The sequence below is a fragment of the Hyperolius riggenbachi genome, chromosome 11 (genome assembly GCF_040937935.1).
Source record: "Hyperolius riggenbachi isolate aHypRig1 chromosome 11, aHypRig1.pri, whole genome shotgun sequence".
Lineage (NCBI taxonomy): Eukaryota > Metazoa > Chordata > Amphibia > Anura > Hyperoliidae > Hyperolius > Hyperolius riggenbachi.
In genome coordinates, this window is record NC_090656.1 from 200,430,091 (window position 1) to 200,444,214 (window position 14,124).

Consider the following 14,124-nt stretch of genomic DNA (forward strand, 5'->3'; position numbering starts at 1 on the left):
ATCAGCAGAAAAAACAAAACAACATAAAAAAACAAAAAACAACGTACCAGTTTTTCTTGTGACTACCCCTTGGTCTTAAAACCTACAGCATCAATTCTTCCAAGCAGAATTACACAGTTACAGTCTACTTTAGGCACACATATCATTCTAGATCTGTTCAGCATTTAGGTACAGAGCTGGTTTTGATCTGATTGATTTTGTATCTGGCTTGGACTCGGGTACAGGACTAAACCACTCATAAAATGTCTGGTTAGGACCCCAGACACCAACCACTTCAAGCACCACAGCACAGACTGTCTCTTCTACTATAAGCTAACAAAGTTGGATCTCTGTTGTATTACACAGAAGTGATATCACCACTCTCCATGCATGTTATATTTCACAGGATTGACATCATTCATCTCTAGATATGCTATATTTCACAATTTCACAGGAGTGACATCACTCCTTTTCAGATATATTTCACAGGAGTGACATCACTTTTCTCCAGATATGTTCTATTTCACAGGAGTGATAACACTGATCTCTAGATATATTTCACAATAGTGACATCATTTATCTCCAGATATGTTATATTTCAAAGGCGTGATATGACTGCTCTCTAGATATGTTCTATTTTACAGGAGTGATAACAGTGATCTCCAGATATATTCCACAGGAGTGATAAGACTGATCTCCAGATATATTCCACATAAGTGATAATACTGATCTCTAGATATATTCTGTTTCACCGGAGTGATATCACTGCTATCCAGATATAAGTTTTTGACCTGATCAGGATTCTTTATGCCTGTCAAGACAAAACAATATTCTGAGAGCCAATAAAAGAACAGACACAAGTAATAATACAAGCTGTGAGTCTGCTCCTGTCTCTCCAGACCAGCAATGAGGATGGAGCATGCTCACTGCCTACCAAGTCTCATTCCTGCTGCCTCTATGGCAACCAGCGTGTTACCAGGAAACATGAGCCTTGGTAACCTGTAAACTATGCTTGATGCAGGAACTGAGCTGTCCAGGGACACTGAAGTTTCCAGGTACACTGAGCCATTGACACACATAACTTCACAGCTGGCTCTGGTAAGAACTTGTATCGGTATCCACATCATCACACGCACACTGTGGGGGGCAAATAGACAATACTATAGCAATAGGTGCTACAGGACACCGCCAGACACATTCTATTGCTGGACCACAATCCTACTTCCATCACTGCACTCAGCCAGTCACAGAACAGCTTGGAACAAAGTAGGCTGGAGAGCACATCAAAGCAATACAATACAGCAACAGGCAGCCAAACAGAGAAAGTTAGTAACAAATGCTTAAATTGGCTTTCATTTGAAGATTATGAACCTTTACATTACACACTTTCACTTAAGGGAGTGGATCACTATTCATATTTTTTGTTATATTTGTGTAATTATGTTATTGTCAAGTTATTTCTTTTCATTGTGAGTGTATTAAATATTACCAGTAAACATTTAAAGGCCCTAATTAAATTCACTTTTTTTCAAAGTTTTCTCCTAGGAGATCATTTTTCATCTTCTGTTTAAAATAACTTTTCAGCATTCTGAAAAAGTACCAAAAAGCAGGTGAAAAGTACTGTCAAAATTATTCAGAGTATTTTCTTGCTGGCTGGTGAATTACATGGGCATGTTATTGATAAGGTGTGAAAATCTCACCTAGGAAAAAGTGATTTGAATAAGGTCCCTTTATCTCTTGAGGTGCCACCTGCTGACCATTAAAGTTTCCTGAGTGGAAAAGGATCTCACTTTATAGCTGAAGTTTGCAGGCGCCTGGGGCCATATGCAATTCACTTTTTCACCCGAGTTTTCTCCAAGGTGATATTTTCACAACTTGTAAATAAAATGACTTTTATACCCCCAGCAATCAAATGAATGCTCAAAATAATTTTGACAGTACGTCCTCAACTACCTTTTGGTACTTTTTCCATTGCAAAGTTCTAAAAAGTTTATTTAAATTGAAGATGAAAAATTATCTCCCAGGAGAAAAGTCAGGAGTAAAAGTGAATTGCATGTGTCCCCGGGTCTCCAGACTGCCTGAATGATGATTTATTTGGGGTTTATTGATAAAGCTGTGAACAGGTGACTCCCCCCTCTTTTTCAGTTTGCTGTATTTATTATAGTGCTAAAAAAATGACTGTAAATTATTAATATTTTCCCTGTGTTCACCAATGAGAATTATCTGCTCTCTCATTTATAAATGTGGCGTGAAATCTTCCTGATGGTCCTCTGATTTGCCTGTTATTCTCTTGTTTATAGCTCAGGAAGAAAGCATTGTTTTATTATGTAGTTTTCACTGTTGGCAGCATCTGATTATGTCATTTACGATCATGTGATCTGTCTATATTGCTCAGACTGCGGTTAGGGTCACATTAAAAAGAAAGACAGAAAGACACATAACTTCCAGCATTCCCACCACAACATTGGTGCCATCATTGCATCCATCCCAAATTGGCCGTGGATCATGGTGGAAACGTAAGACTATTTTATTGTTCAAGGTTTGATTGTGAACTCCTCTGATGGACATTTAGGGTCCTTTAAGGGCCTGTTTCCTCTGGCATGGTTTCCGCGCCGAATCCGCAGAATTTCCCCGCAGGCAAACCACGCGGGGAAACTATGCTATAGTGTACAATGGCACAGCCATCCGAAATGGTGCAGGAGGCTGCAAATCCCATAGCCGTGCATGGCATGACTGATGGGATTCGTTTGCGTAGCCGCAGACCTAGAAGTGCTGTTGCACGTCTTGCAAATGCGTGCGGCTCAAGTGGAAACGGGCCCTAACACTTAATACGTCGGTATGCGTTAGTACACGTTGTTCCCATAGCAGTGCATTGTGAAAAAGCTTTCCGTTAAAACACAGAACTGAGCCATAGGAAAGCATGGGCATTACTTTGAAAAACAGTTTTCTTTCAGTTATAACTGAGAGCAACTGATTAAGTGTAAAAGGGCCCTTAGTGATATGAATTGTACATCATCATTGTATTATCAATACATAATATGCAATTTCCATAAAGGAAACCTGAGATGGCAACTCTCATCGTATTTATACTTACCTGGGGATTCCTCCAGCCCCATGAGGTGCCATCGCTCCCTCTCCATTATCCTGTAACGTGTGGCTCGGCTGTACGCGTGCCCCCAGCTCACTCCTTTGGCCGGGATGCATGCGCGGTCGGCCCGCGCGTGCACGCACAATTTGCTATGACTGACAAGACTACTGGCGGCTATTACAGGATAATGGAGCGGCTGGAGAAAGGAAGGCGAGGGAGCAATTGCACCTCATGCGGCTGGAGGAAGCCCCAGGTAAGTATAAATACAAAAAGAGTTGCCATCTCAGGTATACTTTAAAGAAGAACTGAAGTATATAACGTTTGTGGTACTGACTTGTCACTCTGAAGCACACAGCGGCAGTTCCTCAGGATGGACCACTGTATCCGCTCGCTCTGTCTGGACCACAAATATTGCAGCGTGACCGCACCACTCGCCACACACGCCTGCCACAGTGTGATTACACACCCGGAACCTCTGTGCAGCTGTACAGGTCACCCCTGTGTCACCCATCGCCATCATGGTGCACACGGAAGGTATGTACCCTTCTGTCTCTCTGCAACAACTATGCTCATTTTCTACTCAACTTTCCATTAGCTAAAATTACTTTCTATGCCTTTGCTCCTTCTTAAAGGAAACCTGAAGTGTGAAGCATATGGTAGCTGCCATATTTATTACCTTAATTTTAGGACATACGAGACCAAAAAAAAACAACACAATGTGTAATGGAGTACTTTCTTTTCTTAGTAAGGCCATCTTTTGGCAGACTGAGTTGTCCGTTTTCCCCATCTGCCTCCTTTGGAACATTAGAAGTCCCATTAGTAAGCAATGGCCCTCGCGCATGCGGAGTAGCCTCCCCATAGTTGCTGTGAGTGAGCACAAGGCAGGAGAGCAGCCAGGAGTGCAGACAGTGCTGTCAGCACCACATTACTTCCGTCTCGAGGTTCTGCCTAATACTAGTCGGGGCCTAATAACGCAACTTATAATAGACAAAAGGAGGTGGATGGGAGGGAAAGGACGACACAGCTTGCCAAAGGATGCCATTACTATGCATGTACTCCGTTTAACATTGTCTCGGATGATTAAAGTGAACCTTAACTGAACACAAGAAAAAGAGTTTTATTTACCTGGGGCTTCGACCAGCCCCCTGCAGCCGTCCTGTGTCCGCAGTGTGCCAAACCGATCCTCCGGTTCTCTGCCATGGCTTAGTTTTGTTTCTGTTGACTGATCAGTTGGCGGGCCTCAGCACCTGTATGGCCCTGGCCGCGCGGATTCTCATATGCGTTCACGTCGGTGAGCGTGTCCTGTGCAGGCACAGATCTCTGTTACTGCGCCTGCGCAGGACACGATTGCCGACTTGAACGTGTACGAGGATGCGCGTGGCCAGGGCCATGCAAGGGCTGTGGCCTGCCTACTAATGAGGGGGACTGGAGGATCGATTTGGCATGCCGCAGGCACAGGAGGGCTGCAGGGGGCTGGTCGAAGCGTCGGGAGCACTGGGAGGACTGGGAGAACACTTTGTGCAGAAAAGTCACACTTTTCTGCCATGTGTGGTTTGCTCTGCAAATTTGGTTCTGTGTTTATGGCATCATCTGGTTAAAAAAAGCGATAAGCATACAGCTAGGTTCACGGTGGCCATTGTGTTGTGTTCCCTGTAACAGCAGGAATGGAACAGAATGGGAAAGTGGAGCTGCACGTTATCCATGAATTGTGTTGCATACAGTGAATGAAAAGTATGCTTCACTGTACTGTTAATGGCCTCAATTTACTAAGCTTTATCAAACCCTTTACCGAACGTTTGATAATTTACCTCATGGGTAAAATCTAATTTTGAATTCTCTTATAGAACGTTTTATCGATAAAACATTCGATAAATTTATAACACCTTAGTGAATTCAAAATTAGATTTTACCCATGAGGTAAATTATCAAACATTCAGTATACTGTTTGATAAAGCTTAGTGAATTGAGGCCAATAAATGTGTGCAATTTGCGGTAACCATCTGCATGCAGTGCGTTACTATGCCGCACGCCGTTATGCCGCACTGTGAACATAGTACAGGGGAATTGGCGTGACCACTAGATGACCAAGGAATACTGTTAAAGGTTGAGGGGACCACTAGAGAACTCTTTGCGGGGGATGAGGGGAGCACTAGGCAACAAGGGAATATGGTGTGGGGATGTAGGGCACTAAGTTACCAGGGAATAATGTAGAGGGTGGGGGAACTGACAGCCAGCCCAGCCACGATCATGCCACCCAAGGATCAAGTCACCCAGCCCAGCAGCAAGCCAGGCCAGCCAGCATGGCACGCAAGCCTGGTAAATTTGCCTAGTTATGTTTAGGGTGATATGCTGCTGCCTATTTGTTTTTATTTTTGAAGGCATTATTTTTGATGTTAAAGGAGAGAGGGCTTCATCGAATGATTTGCTGAGTAGGCCTACCTACACCGCTGCCAAGTTCATACACATTTGGCTCCACCTATGACCACACCTATGTTGTTGCATGGCCACACCCATTTTGTACCCATGACTAACCCAGATCTTTCAGGACCCTAGCAACACCACTGACAAATGGTACTATATATATATATATATATAATGTTGAAATGCTCTCTGACGGATGTTGGCGGTATGTGCCGCTGGTGTTTTTGGTTCTTCAGCACCTGCTTAAAACCCATTCTTCACTTTCTTGTTGTGCAGATGTTCCTGTACGGGTCACCTTCCCCACTACACCAGCATGATGTGTAAAAAGGTGAACGTGTTGCCCACACTTCCCTGCCTCCCCACACTGGTCAGGCTGGAGACTGTGCTCGCTCGCAGGGACCCTGATGGATTTTATTACCAGGGAGTTGTGAGGCACGAGGTAAGTGAGGTTGTGCAGCAGGGTGACATGCTGCTCTCCTATCTACTGGAAAAGCAAGTCAAGATCGGGCATCATGCTTGCCTTGCAGCTCTAAAGTCAGGTACACACATTTAATTTTGATTGGCCAATCACTGGCCAATTTTAACACTTTCATGTAGAATGAGAGCTTACCTGCACAGTCTGTTCATAGTATTCAAAACCTGTGGGCTGTCATGGTACATGCAGGTGGTAAAATTGTCCAGTCGTTGGCTAATCAAAATTGAGGGCGTGTACCAGGCTTTAAAGTGTACTTGAGGTGAACCTCGGGTCGAAAGTGAAATACCTACCTAAGAAGAGGGCAGCCTCTGGATCCTGTAGAGGCTTCCCACACCATCCACCGGTTCATCATTGCAGAGTGTGGACTCCCCAAAGGAATCCAACAAGCTTGTCAGATTCCAAGCTTGCAACCGTGCTCTTCTTTAACCACGAGCATGGTTGTACTGCGCCTTTGCAAGCCACTCCTGTGCAGTAAGCCAGAGCCGCTGTGTGACACTGCGCAGGCGTCGCTGGGCTTGTGCATGAAGAGGTGCGTGGTCTCGATGTGCAGGAGGTTCATAAGCAGCAGCGGAGGACTGGAGGACAGCGTGGGAAGCAGATCTGAAATTCCACTAATGGAAAAAAGCTTCTACGCAATTTGATCAGATTAATGTAACCCATCCGAAAAAAGGATTGATTGCATAGATCCGATCGAACTGTATAGCAGCTTAGTGGGCCTGAATGATTGTTTCCAATCAATATTTCAATATAGTTGGATGTTTGATCGTCCGGAGAATTGTATCGTTAATACCCACACAGGGCAGGTTCTTGACTTTTTGCCGTCTGAGGCACATTAGTAATAAACCGCTGCCCCCCCAGTATAATAACCCCCCTAATAGGTAGCCTGGAGGGGGTAGAGAGCAGAAAGGGGGTATTGGGCACAGTGGCGGGGGGTCAGACCCCCACCCCCTCACCTGAATCCCCCGATCTGCGCTCTCCCTCCGGCTATTAATGCATCGACAGGCAGCAGGTGGGGAGGGAGGACTCACCTCTTCCACGTTTCAGCGTGCATTCCACTCTTGTCGCTTCCTGCAATGGCGGCCACTTACAGTACAGTGGGCGGCATTGCAGGAAGTGACAAGTGGAACACAGAAGAGGTGAGTCCTCCCTCCCCGCCCGCTGCCTGACAATATATATGCTCATGCTCGGATCCCCCTCTGATCCCCCTCCCCGCCACTGTGCCCAATACCCCCTTCCTGCTCTCTACCCCCTCCAGCTCGGCGGCCCCTCCCACCCACGGCCGGGTGCCGCCCCCCGAATTTTCCACCTGAGGAACCCGCCTCATGGGTTGACCAGTCCTGTACCCACCTTAAAGAGACACTGAAGCGGAAAAAATTTATGATATAATGATTTGTATGTGTAGTACAGCTAAGAAATAGAACATTAGGAGCAGAGAAATAAGTCTAATATTGTTTCCAGTACAGGAAGAATTAAAGAGAAACTCCGACCAAGAATTGAACTTTATCCCAATTAGTAGCTGATACTCCCTTTTACATGAGAAATCTATTCCTTTTCACAAACAGACCATCAGGGGGCGCTGTATGACGGATATTGTGGTGAAACCCCTGCAACAAAAAAACTGAGGACTGTGGTACTCCTGGAAGTTTCCTGTCTGTGAACCTTGTTGCATTGTGGGAAATAACTGTTTACAGCTGTTTCCAACTGCCAAAAAGCATGCAGCAGCTACATCACCTGCCAACAGTAAAAAAATGTCACCATGTAATAAATGTCAGAATGTAAATCAGGGATTTAAAAGATTTTACAATGGGCAAACACTGACTAAATCATTTATACATTACAATTATTGTAAAAATGAAGCACTTGGGTTTTTTTTTTTACATTATTTTCACTGGAGTTCCTCTTTAAGAAATTCCAGTTATCTATGCAAAAGAGTCATTGAACTCCATGACTTTCAAAGTCGCAGAGAGCTCTGTCTTCAGAAGCTTGTTATCGCAACTGTCTGTCACTGTATTTTCTTTCTCTCTACAGAGAATGGTTCAAAGGTTCACTGGCCTGCTCTGTAAAATCATTTAGAATGCTGAGTAATGTATAAACTGCAAATATTAGAGAATTATGCAATGTTATAAAAAAAAAAAAAAAAAACCCTGATATAACTGAAAATTAAAATATGAGAATATTTTCTTTGCTACTTATGCTCTAGTAATTATCTGTACTACACAACTAATTCATTATATCATAATTTTTTTTTGCTTCAGTATCTTTAAGGCTCCGGTCTGACCAATGAATTATTGCGTTTCTCAGATATTCCAGTGGTCGCTCCAATTTACACAAAAAATGTTTTGGTAGGTTAGTACTTGATAAAGCCCCAATTGGGGGGGCGAAACAGTCGTTGACCAACACTCTATCTATGACTTGTACTAACAAGCGGCAGCACTGTTCTTGGGATGTGATAAGTATTTTTTTCACTTTTTACTGCTTGATTGTTTAACTGCTTTTTAAGAAGATTATAAAATAAAGCATTGAAGTTTTTATGGCACAGGCAAGATGCTCCTGGATTCTTTACCTCTGAAGTGAATTGTATTGGTAGGTTAACTGACTTCCTCTGGAAACTGGCCCCAGAGACTTTAGATTGCAAGTTCTTTGTGCAAACAGACTACAATGGTAATAAGGGGTTTGCCTCTGACACAGGAGACCAGGGTTTGAATCTCGGCTTTTGCTGTTCATCCCCCCAAAATATCTCCGCTGCCACACCTTCCACACTCCCCAAATTGCCAGGGTAGGGAGGGGACCCCCTGAACTACCTGTGTGCCAAATTGTAGCCCTGAGCCTTTCTGGTTCTAGAGATAGGCTACAGAAACCTATCTTGTGAACCAGCGGGGCTCGGGGTATGTGGCAGCACAAGCTCCTACTACGCATGTGGGGCAGCACAAATTTACAGGCAGCACAATCAGACACATCACCGGCACCTATTCAGGCAGGCACTACGTTTGGTGAACGGGGATAATGTACTACAAGGGGAGGACACTGAAGAGAAGTGGCAAGCTTTTAAACTTACTCTCAATATTGTAGTATGTATATCCCACAAAATGTCTAGGAATAAAAAAGGCCTCTATGGATGAATAGAAAGGTTAGAGATAAAATGAAGAGGAAAAAGAATGCCTATAAGGTCCTAAAACAGGAGGGGACCGAGGCTGCGTTAAACATTTATAAGGAGTGCAATAAAAATTGTAAAAAAGAAATTAGGCTGGCAAAGATTGAAACTGAAAATCAAATCGCTAGGGATATCAAATCTAACCCAAAGAAGTTTTACAAGTACATCAACTCTAAAAAAAGAAAGGTTGACTGTATTGGACTCCTAAAGGATGAGGATGGGAACTCAATGGTGGCTGACCAAGGTAAGGCAGAGTTATTAAATGCTTTCTTTGCTTCTGTCTTCACAAAAGAAACAGCACTGTTGCAAATTACAGAGGCAGAAGAGTCTCACTCTTCCAACTGTAATATTAAATACTTAATGCAGGAAGAAGTGAAGGCAAGACTAAATAAATTATAAATAGACAAGGCACGGATGGCATGCATCCTCGGGTCCTAAGGGAATTAAGTTCAGTTATAGATAAACCCCTTTATCTTATCTTTTGTGACTCTCTTGCAACTGGCTGAGTTCCAGTGGATTGGCGTACAGCCCATGTTTTCCCATTATTTAGGAAGGGCTAAAAATCAGATCCAGGAAATTATAAACCTGTAAGATTAACATCAGTTGTATGCAAACTATTTGTGGGGTTACTAAGAGATACTATACATGACTTCATAGTAGAAAACAATCTTATTTCTCAGCATCAACATGGGTTTACTAAAGACAGATCCTGTTTGACTAACATGCTCAGCTTTTCTGAGGTAGTGATCGCTAATGTGGATATTGGGAATGCTGTAGATGTGATATATTTGGACTTTGCAAAGACCTTCGACACTGTTCCCCACCAAAGTCTGGTGCAAAAGTTGAGGATGCAAGGACTGGGGAAGAGACTGTGTGCATGGATAGGGAACTGGCTAATGGACAGAAAACAAAGAGTTGTGGTCAATGGATCATACTCAAAATGGGAAACTGTTAGCAATACGGTCCCACAGGGGTCTGTACTGGGTCCAGTGCTCTTCAATTTATTTATTAATGACCTAGTAGATTCAGTAGTGAGCAATGTTGCTATTTTTGCAGATGATACAAAATTGTGCAGAATCATCAACTCTCAGGAAGATAGGGACATATTGCAACAGGATCTGGATAGGATGGCTATATGGGCACATAAATGGCAGATCAAATTCAATGTTGAAAAATGTAAAGTCATGCATTTTGGTCGCACCAGTAGTCTAGCACCATACAAAATAAATGGGATACAGTTGGGGACATCAAACTAAGGACTTAAGAGGAGCTGTTAGGTATAAGGTCTCAGAGAAAATAAACACATATATCAGTAGCTAAAGATTGGCTGTACTTACATTACATATGCATTTCACTGTCCACGTTTGGATTTCACAGAATTTGTATATAGTATATGCAGAGATAGATGCTCCTGACAGCTCATGGCAGGCTCCATGTTTTTCTGTCAAATGTGTTGTCATGTCCTGCCTGCTTCCTGATCACAGATAAGCTCCTACTTGAACAACACAGTGTGCAGTGAATATTAATGAGCCATGTGGCTAGGAACAATAGCTGACTCCTGCAGAGTACTCTGCCCCGAGATTTATCAGTGCTACACGCTGGACTGATTACAAGCTTCTGTAACGTCTCATTAGCAGCCGAGGGGAGGGCCCCAGAATGCTTTGCAGTTTAGTATGCGGCTTGCGTCCTTATGGGTCTATAACAGACTTGCTGATAAGTACACATCAAAGGTAACTGAGATTTTTATCTTCACTAATGGCTTTTGGGCTTCCTTCTAAACTGTTTAACACAGGAGAATAGAGGTTTAAATTAGCTTCTGCAGCCTGACAGTTACTCTTTAGGAGTACTACTCATCGACAACAAGTTAAAGGGACTCCGAGCAGTGCAGAAACTATGGAAAGATGCATATCATTTTAAAGCTCTCTTTCTCCTCTTTCCAATGATATATAAACCGCTGCCCTACGCCTTTTAGTTTTCGCTATTTTCGCGATTGAAATTGCCGTGGCCGCGATTTCAATCGCGAAAATAAAGAAAACTAAAAGGCGTAGGGCAACGATTGAGGTGTCGCCAGAAAGAGAGCTTTAAAATGATATCCATCTTTCCATAGTTACTTGTATTACACAGGACGACACTTTCCCCAGTGTCAGCAGCTCCATTCAGCAGAAAAAGTCGTCCTGTGTAATACAATGTAACTATGGAAAGATGGATATCATTTTAAAGCTCTCTTTCTCCTCTTTCTGGCGACACCTCAATCGTTGCCCTACGCCTTTTAGTTTTCTTTATTTTCACGATTGAAATCGCGGCCGCAGCAATTTCAATCGCGAAAATAGCGAAAACTAAAAGGCGTAGGGCAGGGTTTTATATATCATTGAAAAGAGGAGAAAGAGAGCTTTAAAATGATATGCATCTTTCCATAGTTTCTGCACTGCTCGGAGTCCCTTTAAATAATCGCACTCAATGCCAAGCCGCTGCAGCTAAAGCTAACAAAATTTTGGGATGCATTAAAAGGAAAATAAAAACTCGAGATGCTAGCATAATATTGCCCCTGTTTAACTCTCTAGTAAGGCCACATCTGGAATATGGAATTCAGTTCTGGGCACCACATTACAGGAAAGATACTGCAGTTTTAGAGCAGGTGCAGAGACGAGCAACAAAATTGATACGTGGGATGGAAGGTCTCACTTACCAAGAAAGGTTAGATAAACTGGGTTTATTTAGTCTAGAGAAAAGACGCCTTAGAGGGGATCTAATTAACATGTATAAATACATCAGAGGGCAGTGGCGTAGCTAAGGAGCTATGGGCCCCGGTGCAAGTTTTACATGGGGCCCCCCAAGCACTCTATACATGACCAAAACCTGCCAAAGATTTCCACAGTGTCAGAGGTGCAAGAAGGGGATGGGGAGCAGCTTGTTACTGATTACTGCTACTTAAAGCATCTATAGAAGTGATTATTAACAGCACAGAAGAAATAGAGAGCTAATGTTGTGCTTGAAGAAGGGCCCCTTGGGGCCCCTCTAGCCTCGATGCGGTCACTACCTATGCACCCCCTATTGCTACGCCACTGTCAGAGGGCAATATAAAAGCTTGGCGGATGAGCTTTTTGTCCCTAGGCCTTCTCAAAGGACTAGAGGACATGATCTGCGCAAGGAGGAAAAACGTTTTAGCCATTTATTTAGGAAAGGGTTCTTTACAGTAAGAGTGATTAAGATGTGGAATGCATTGCCACAGGAAGTTGTTATGGCACACTCTATACCTGCATTTAAAGGGGGCTTAGATGCTTTCCTTGCATTGAAAGACATCTATGACTGCAATTACTAGTTAATGCCTGATGAGGTCGATCCAGGGATTTTATCTGATTGCCATCTTGAGTCGCTGAAAGGATTTTTTTCCCTTCTGGGGCTAATTGGACCATGCCTTGTAAGGGTTTTTCGCCTTCCTCTGGATCACCAGGGATATGTGAGGGAGCAGGCTGGTGTTGTACTTTGTTCTCTGGTTGAACTCGATGGATGTATGTCTTTTTTCAACCCAAATACCTATGTAACTATATGTAACTATTTAGTAAGGAAACTCCCTAACACTGCTACTGCCTATAGAGCGCGCCCTAGTGGCTGCAGCTCTGGCGCTTTTAGTCTGCCAGGAGAAAAACGCAATATAAATGTTATTTGTCTTGTCGTTGTTACCCTTAAAATGTAGTTGTAGCACCCCTAACAATATATCATCTTTAAGGTGCCCACCAATGATACAATCTTACAGATCTATGTAGAGGAAGGGTAAACTGAGTGAATACACTTTAAGCAGAAAAGTTAGGTAGAACCCCATACTACTTAAAAAATGGCAAAATTGTACAATCAAGATTGTATCATTAATGGGCACCTTTATCAAATCATCCATGTACATTTAAAGAGTAACTGTCAGGCTGCAGAAGCTAATTTAAACCTCTATTCTCCTGTGTTAAACAGTTTAGAAGGAAGCCAAAAAGGCATTACTGAAGATAAAAATCTCTCTTACCTTTGATGTGTGCTTATCAGCAAAGCTGTTAGACCCAATCAGGACGCAAGCCGCATACCATACTGCAAAGCATTCTGGGGCCCTCCCCTCGGCTGCTAATGAGACGTTACAGGATAGAGTTTCAGCAGCTTGTAATCAGTCCAGCGCGTAGCACTGATAAATCTCCGGGCAGAGTACACTGCAGGAGTCCGCTATTGTTCCTAGCCACATGGCTAATTAATATTCACTGCACACTGTTATTCAGTAAGAGCTTTTCTGTGATCAGGAAGCAGGGAGGACATGACGACACATTTGGCTTCATAGGAGACAGACAAACATGGAACCTGCCCATGAGCTGTCAGGAGCATCAATCTCTGCATATACTATATAAAAATTCTGTGAAATCTAAACGTGGACAGTGAAATGCATATGTAATGTAAGTACAGCCAATCTTTAGCTACTGATATATGTGTTTATTTTCTCTGAGACCCCTTACCTAACAGCTCCTCTTTAACAAACTGTATTAGGCTAGGGGCCCACTTGCAGCCATGATCGGCGATTCCCGGTGATTCAGAAATCCCACTTGAGTTCTGAATTGCCGAAGTACTGCGTATTTTGCCATGATTTCAGAACAATCACTATTTGGCCCTTATTTGCTTGAATGCGATTGCAATGCTGCTGTGGGCTCACTCCCATGGCCTTTCAGCAGCGAATCGCTTATGTCGTCAGACAATGTCGTCAGACATTCCTAGGTATAAATCACTACTCTAGTGTCCCCCCAGCTCAGTGATGGCTAACCTTGGCACTCCAGCTGTAGTGGAACTACAAGTCCCATGAGGCATTGCAATACTCTGACAGCTCTAAGCATAACTCAGGGAGGCAAAGGTATGATGGGATTTGTAGATTTGTCACAGCTGGAGTGCCAAGGTTAGCCATCACTGCCCTAGCTAGACATACCCAACTTTACTCTCGAGCTTTGCATGTATTCTACTGCAATAAGCTCTTAATATTACTGACAGTTG

At 43.3% G+C, this 14,124-nt stretch overlaps 1 protein-coding gene across 1 annotated transcript in view; it reads left to right on the forward strand.

The window, feature by feature from the left end:
- Positions 1-961: 961 nt before the first annotated feature.
- The window catches only part of C11H11orf16 (chromosome 11 C11orf16 homolog), a 28,167-nt gene continuing 15,004 nt past the window's right edge, over positions 962-14,124 (forward strand). The window contains exons 1-3 of the mRNA XM_068260349.1: positions 962-1,077; positions 3,416-3,601; positions 5,765-5,927. Of these exons, the coding sequence (XP_068116450.1) occupies positions 3,438-3,601; positions 5,765-5,927 (327 nt within the window). The 5' untranslated portion in view covers positions 962-1,077; positions 3,416-3,437. The remainder of the gene's footprint in view (positions 1,078-3,415; positions 3,602-5,764; positions 5,928-14,124) is intronic.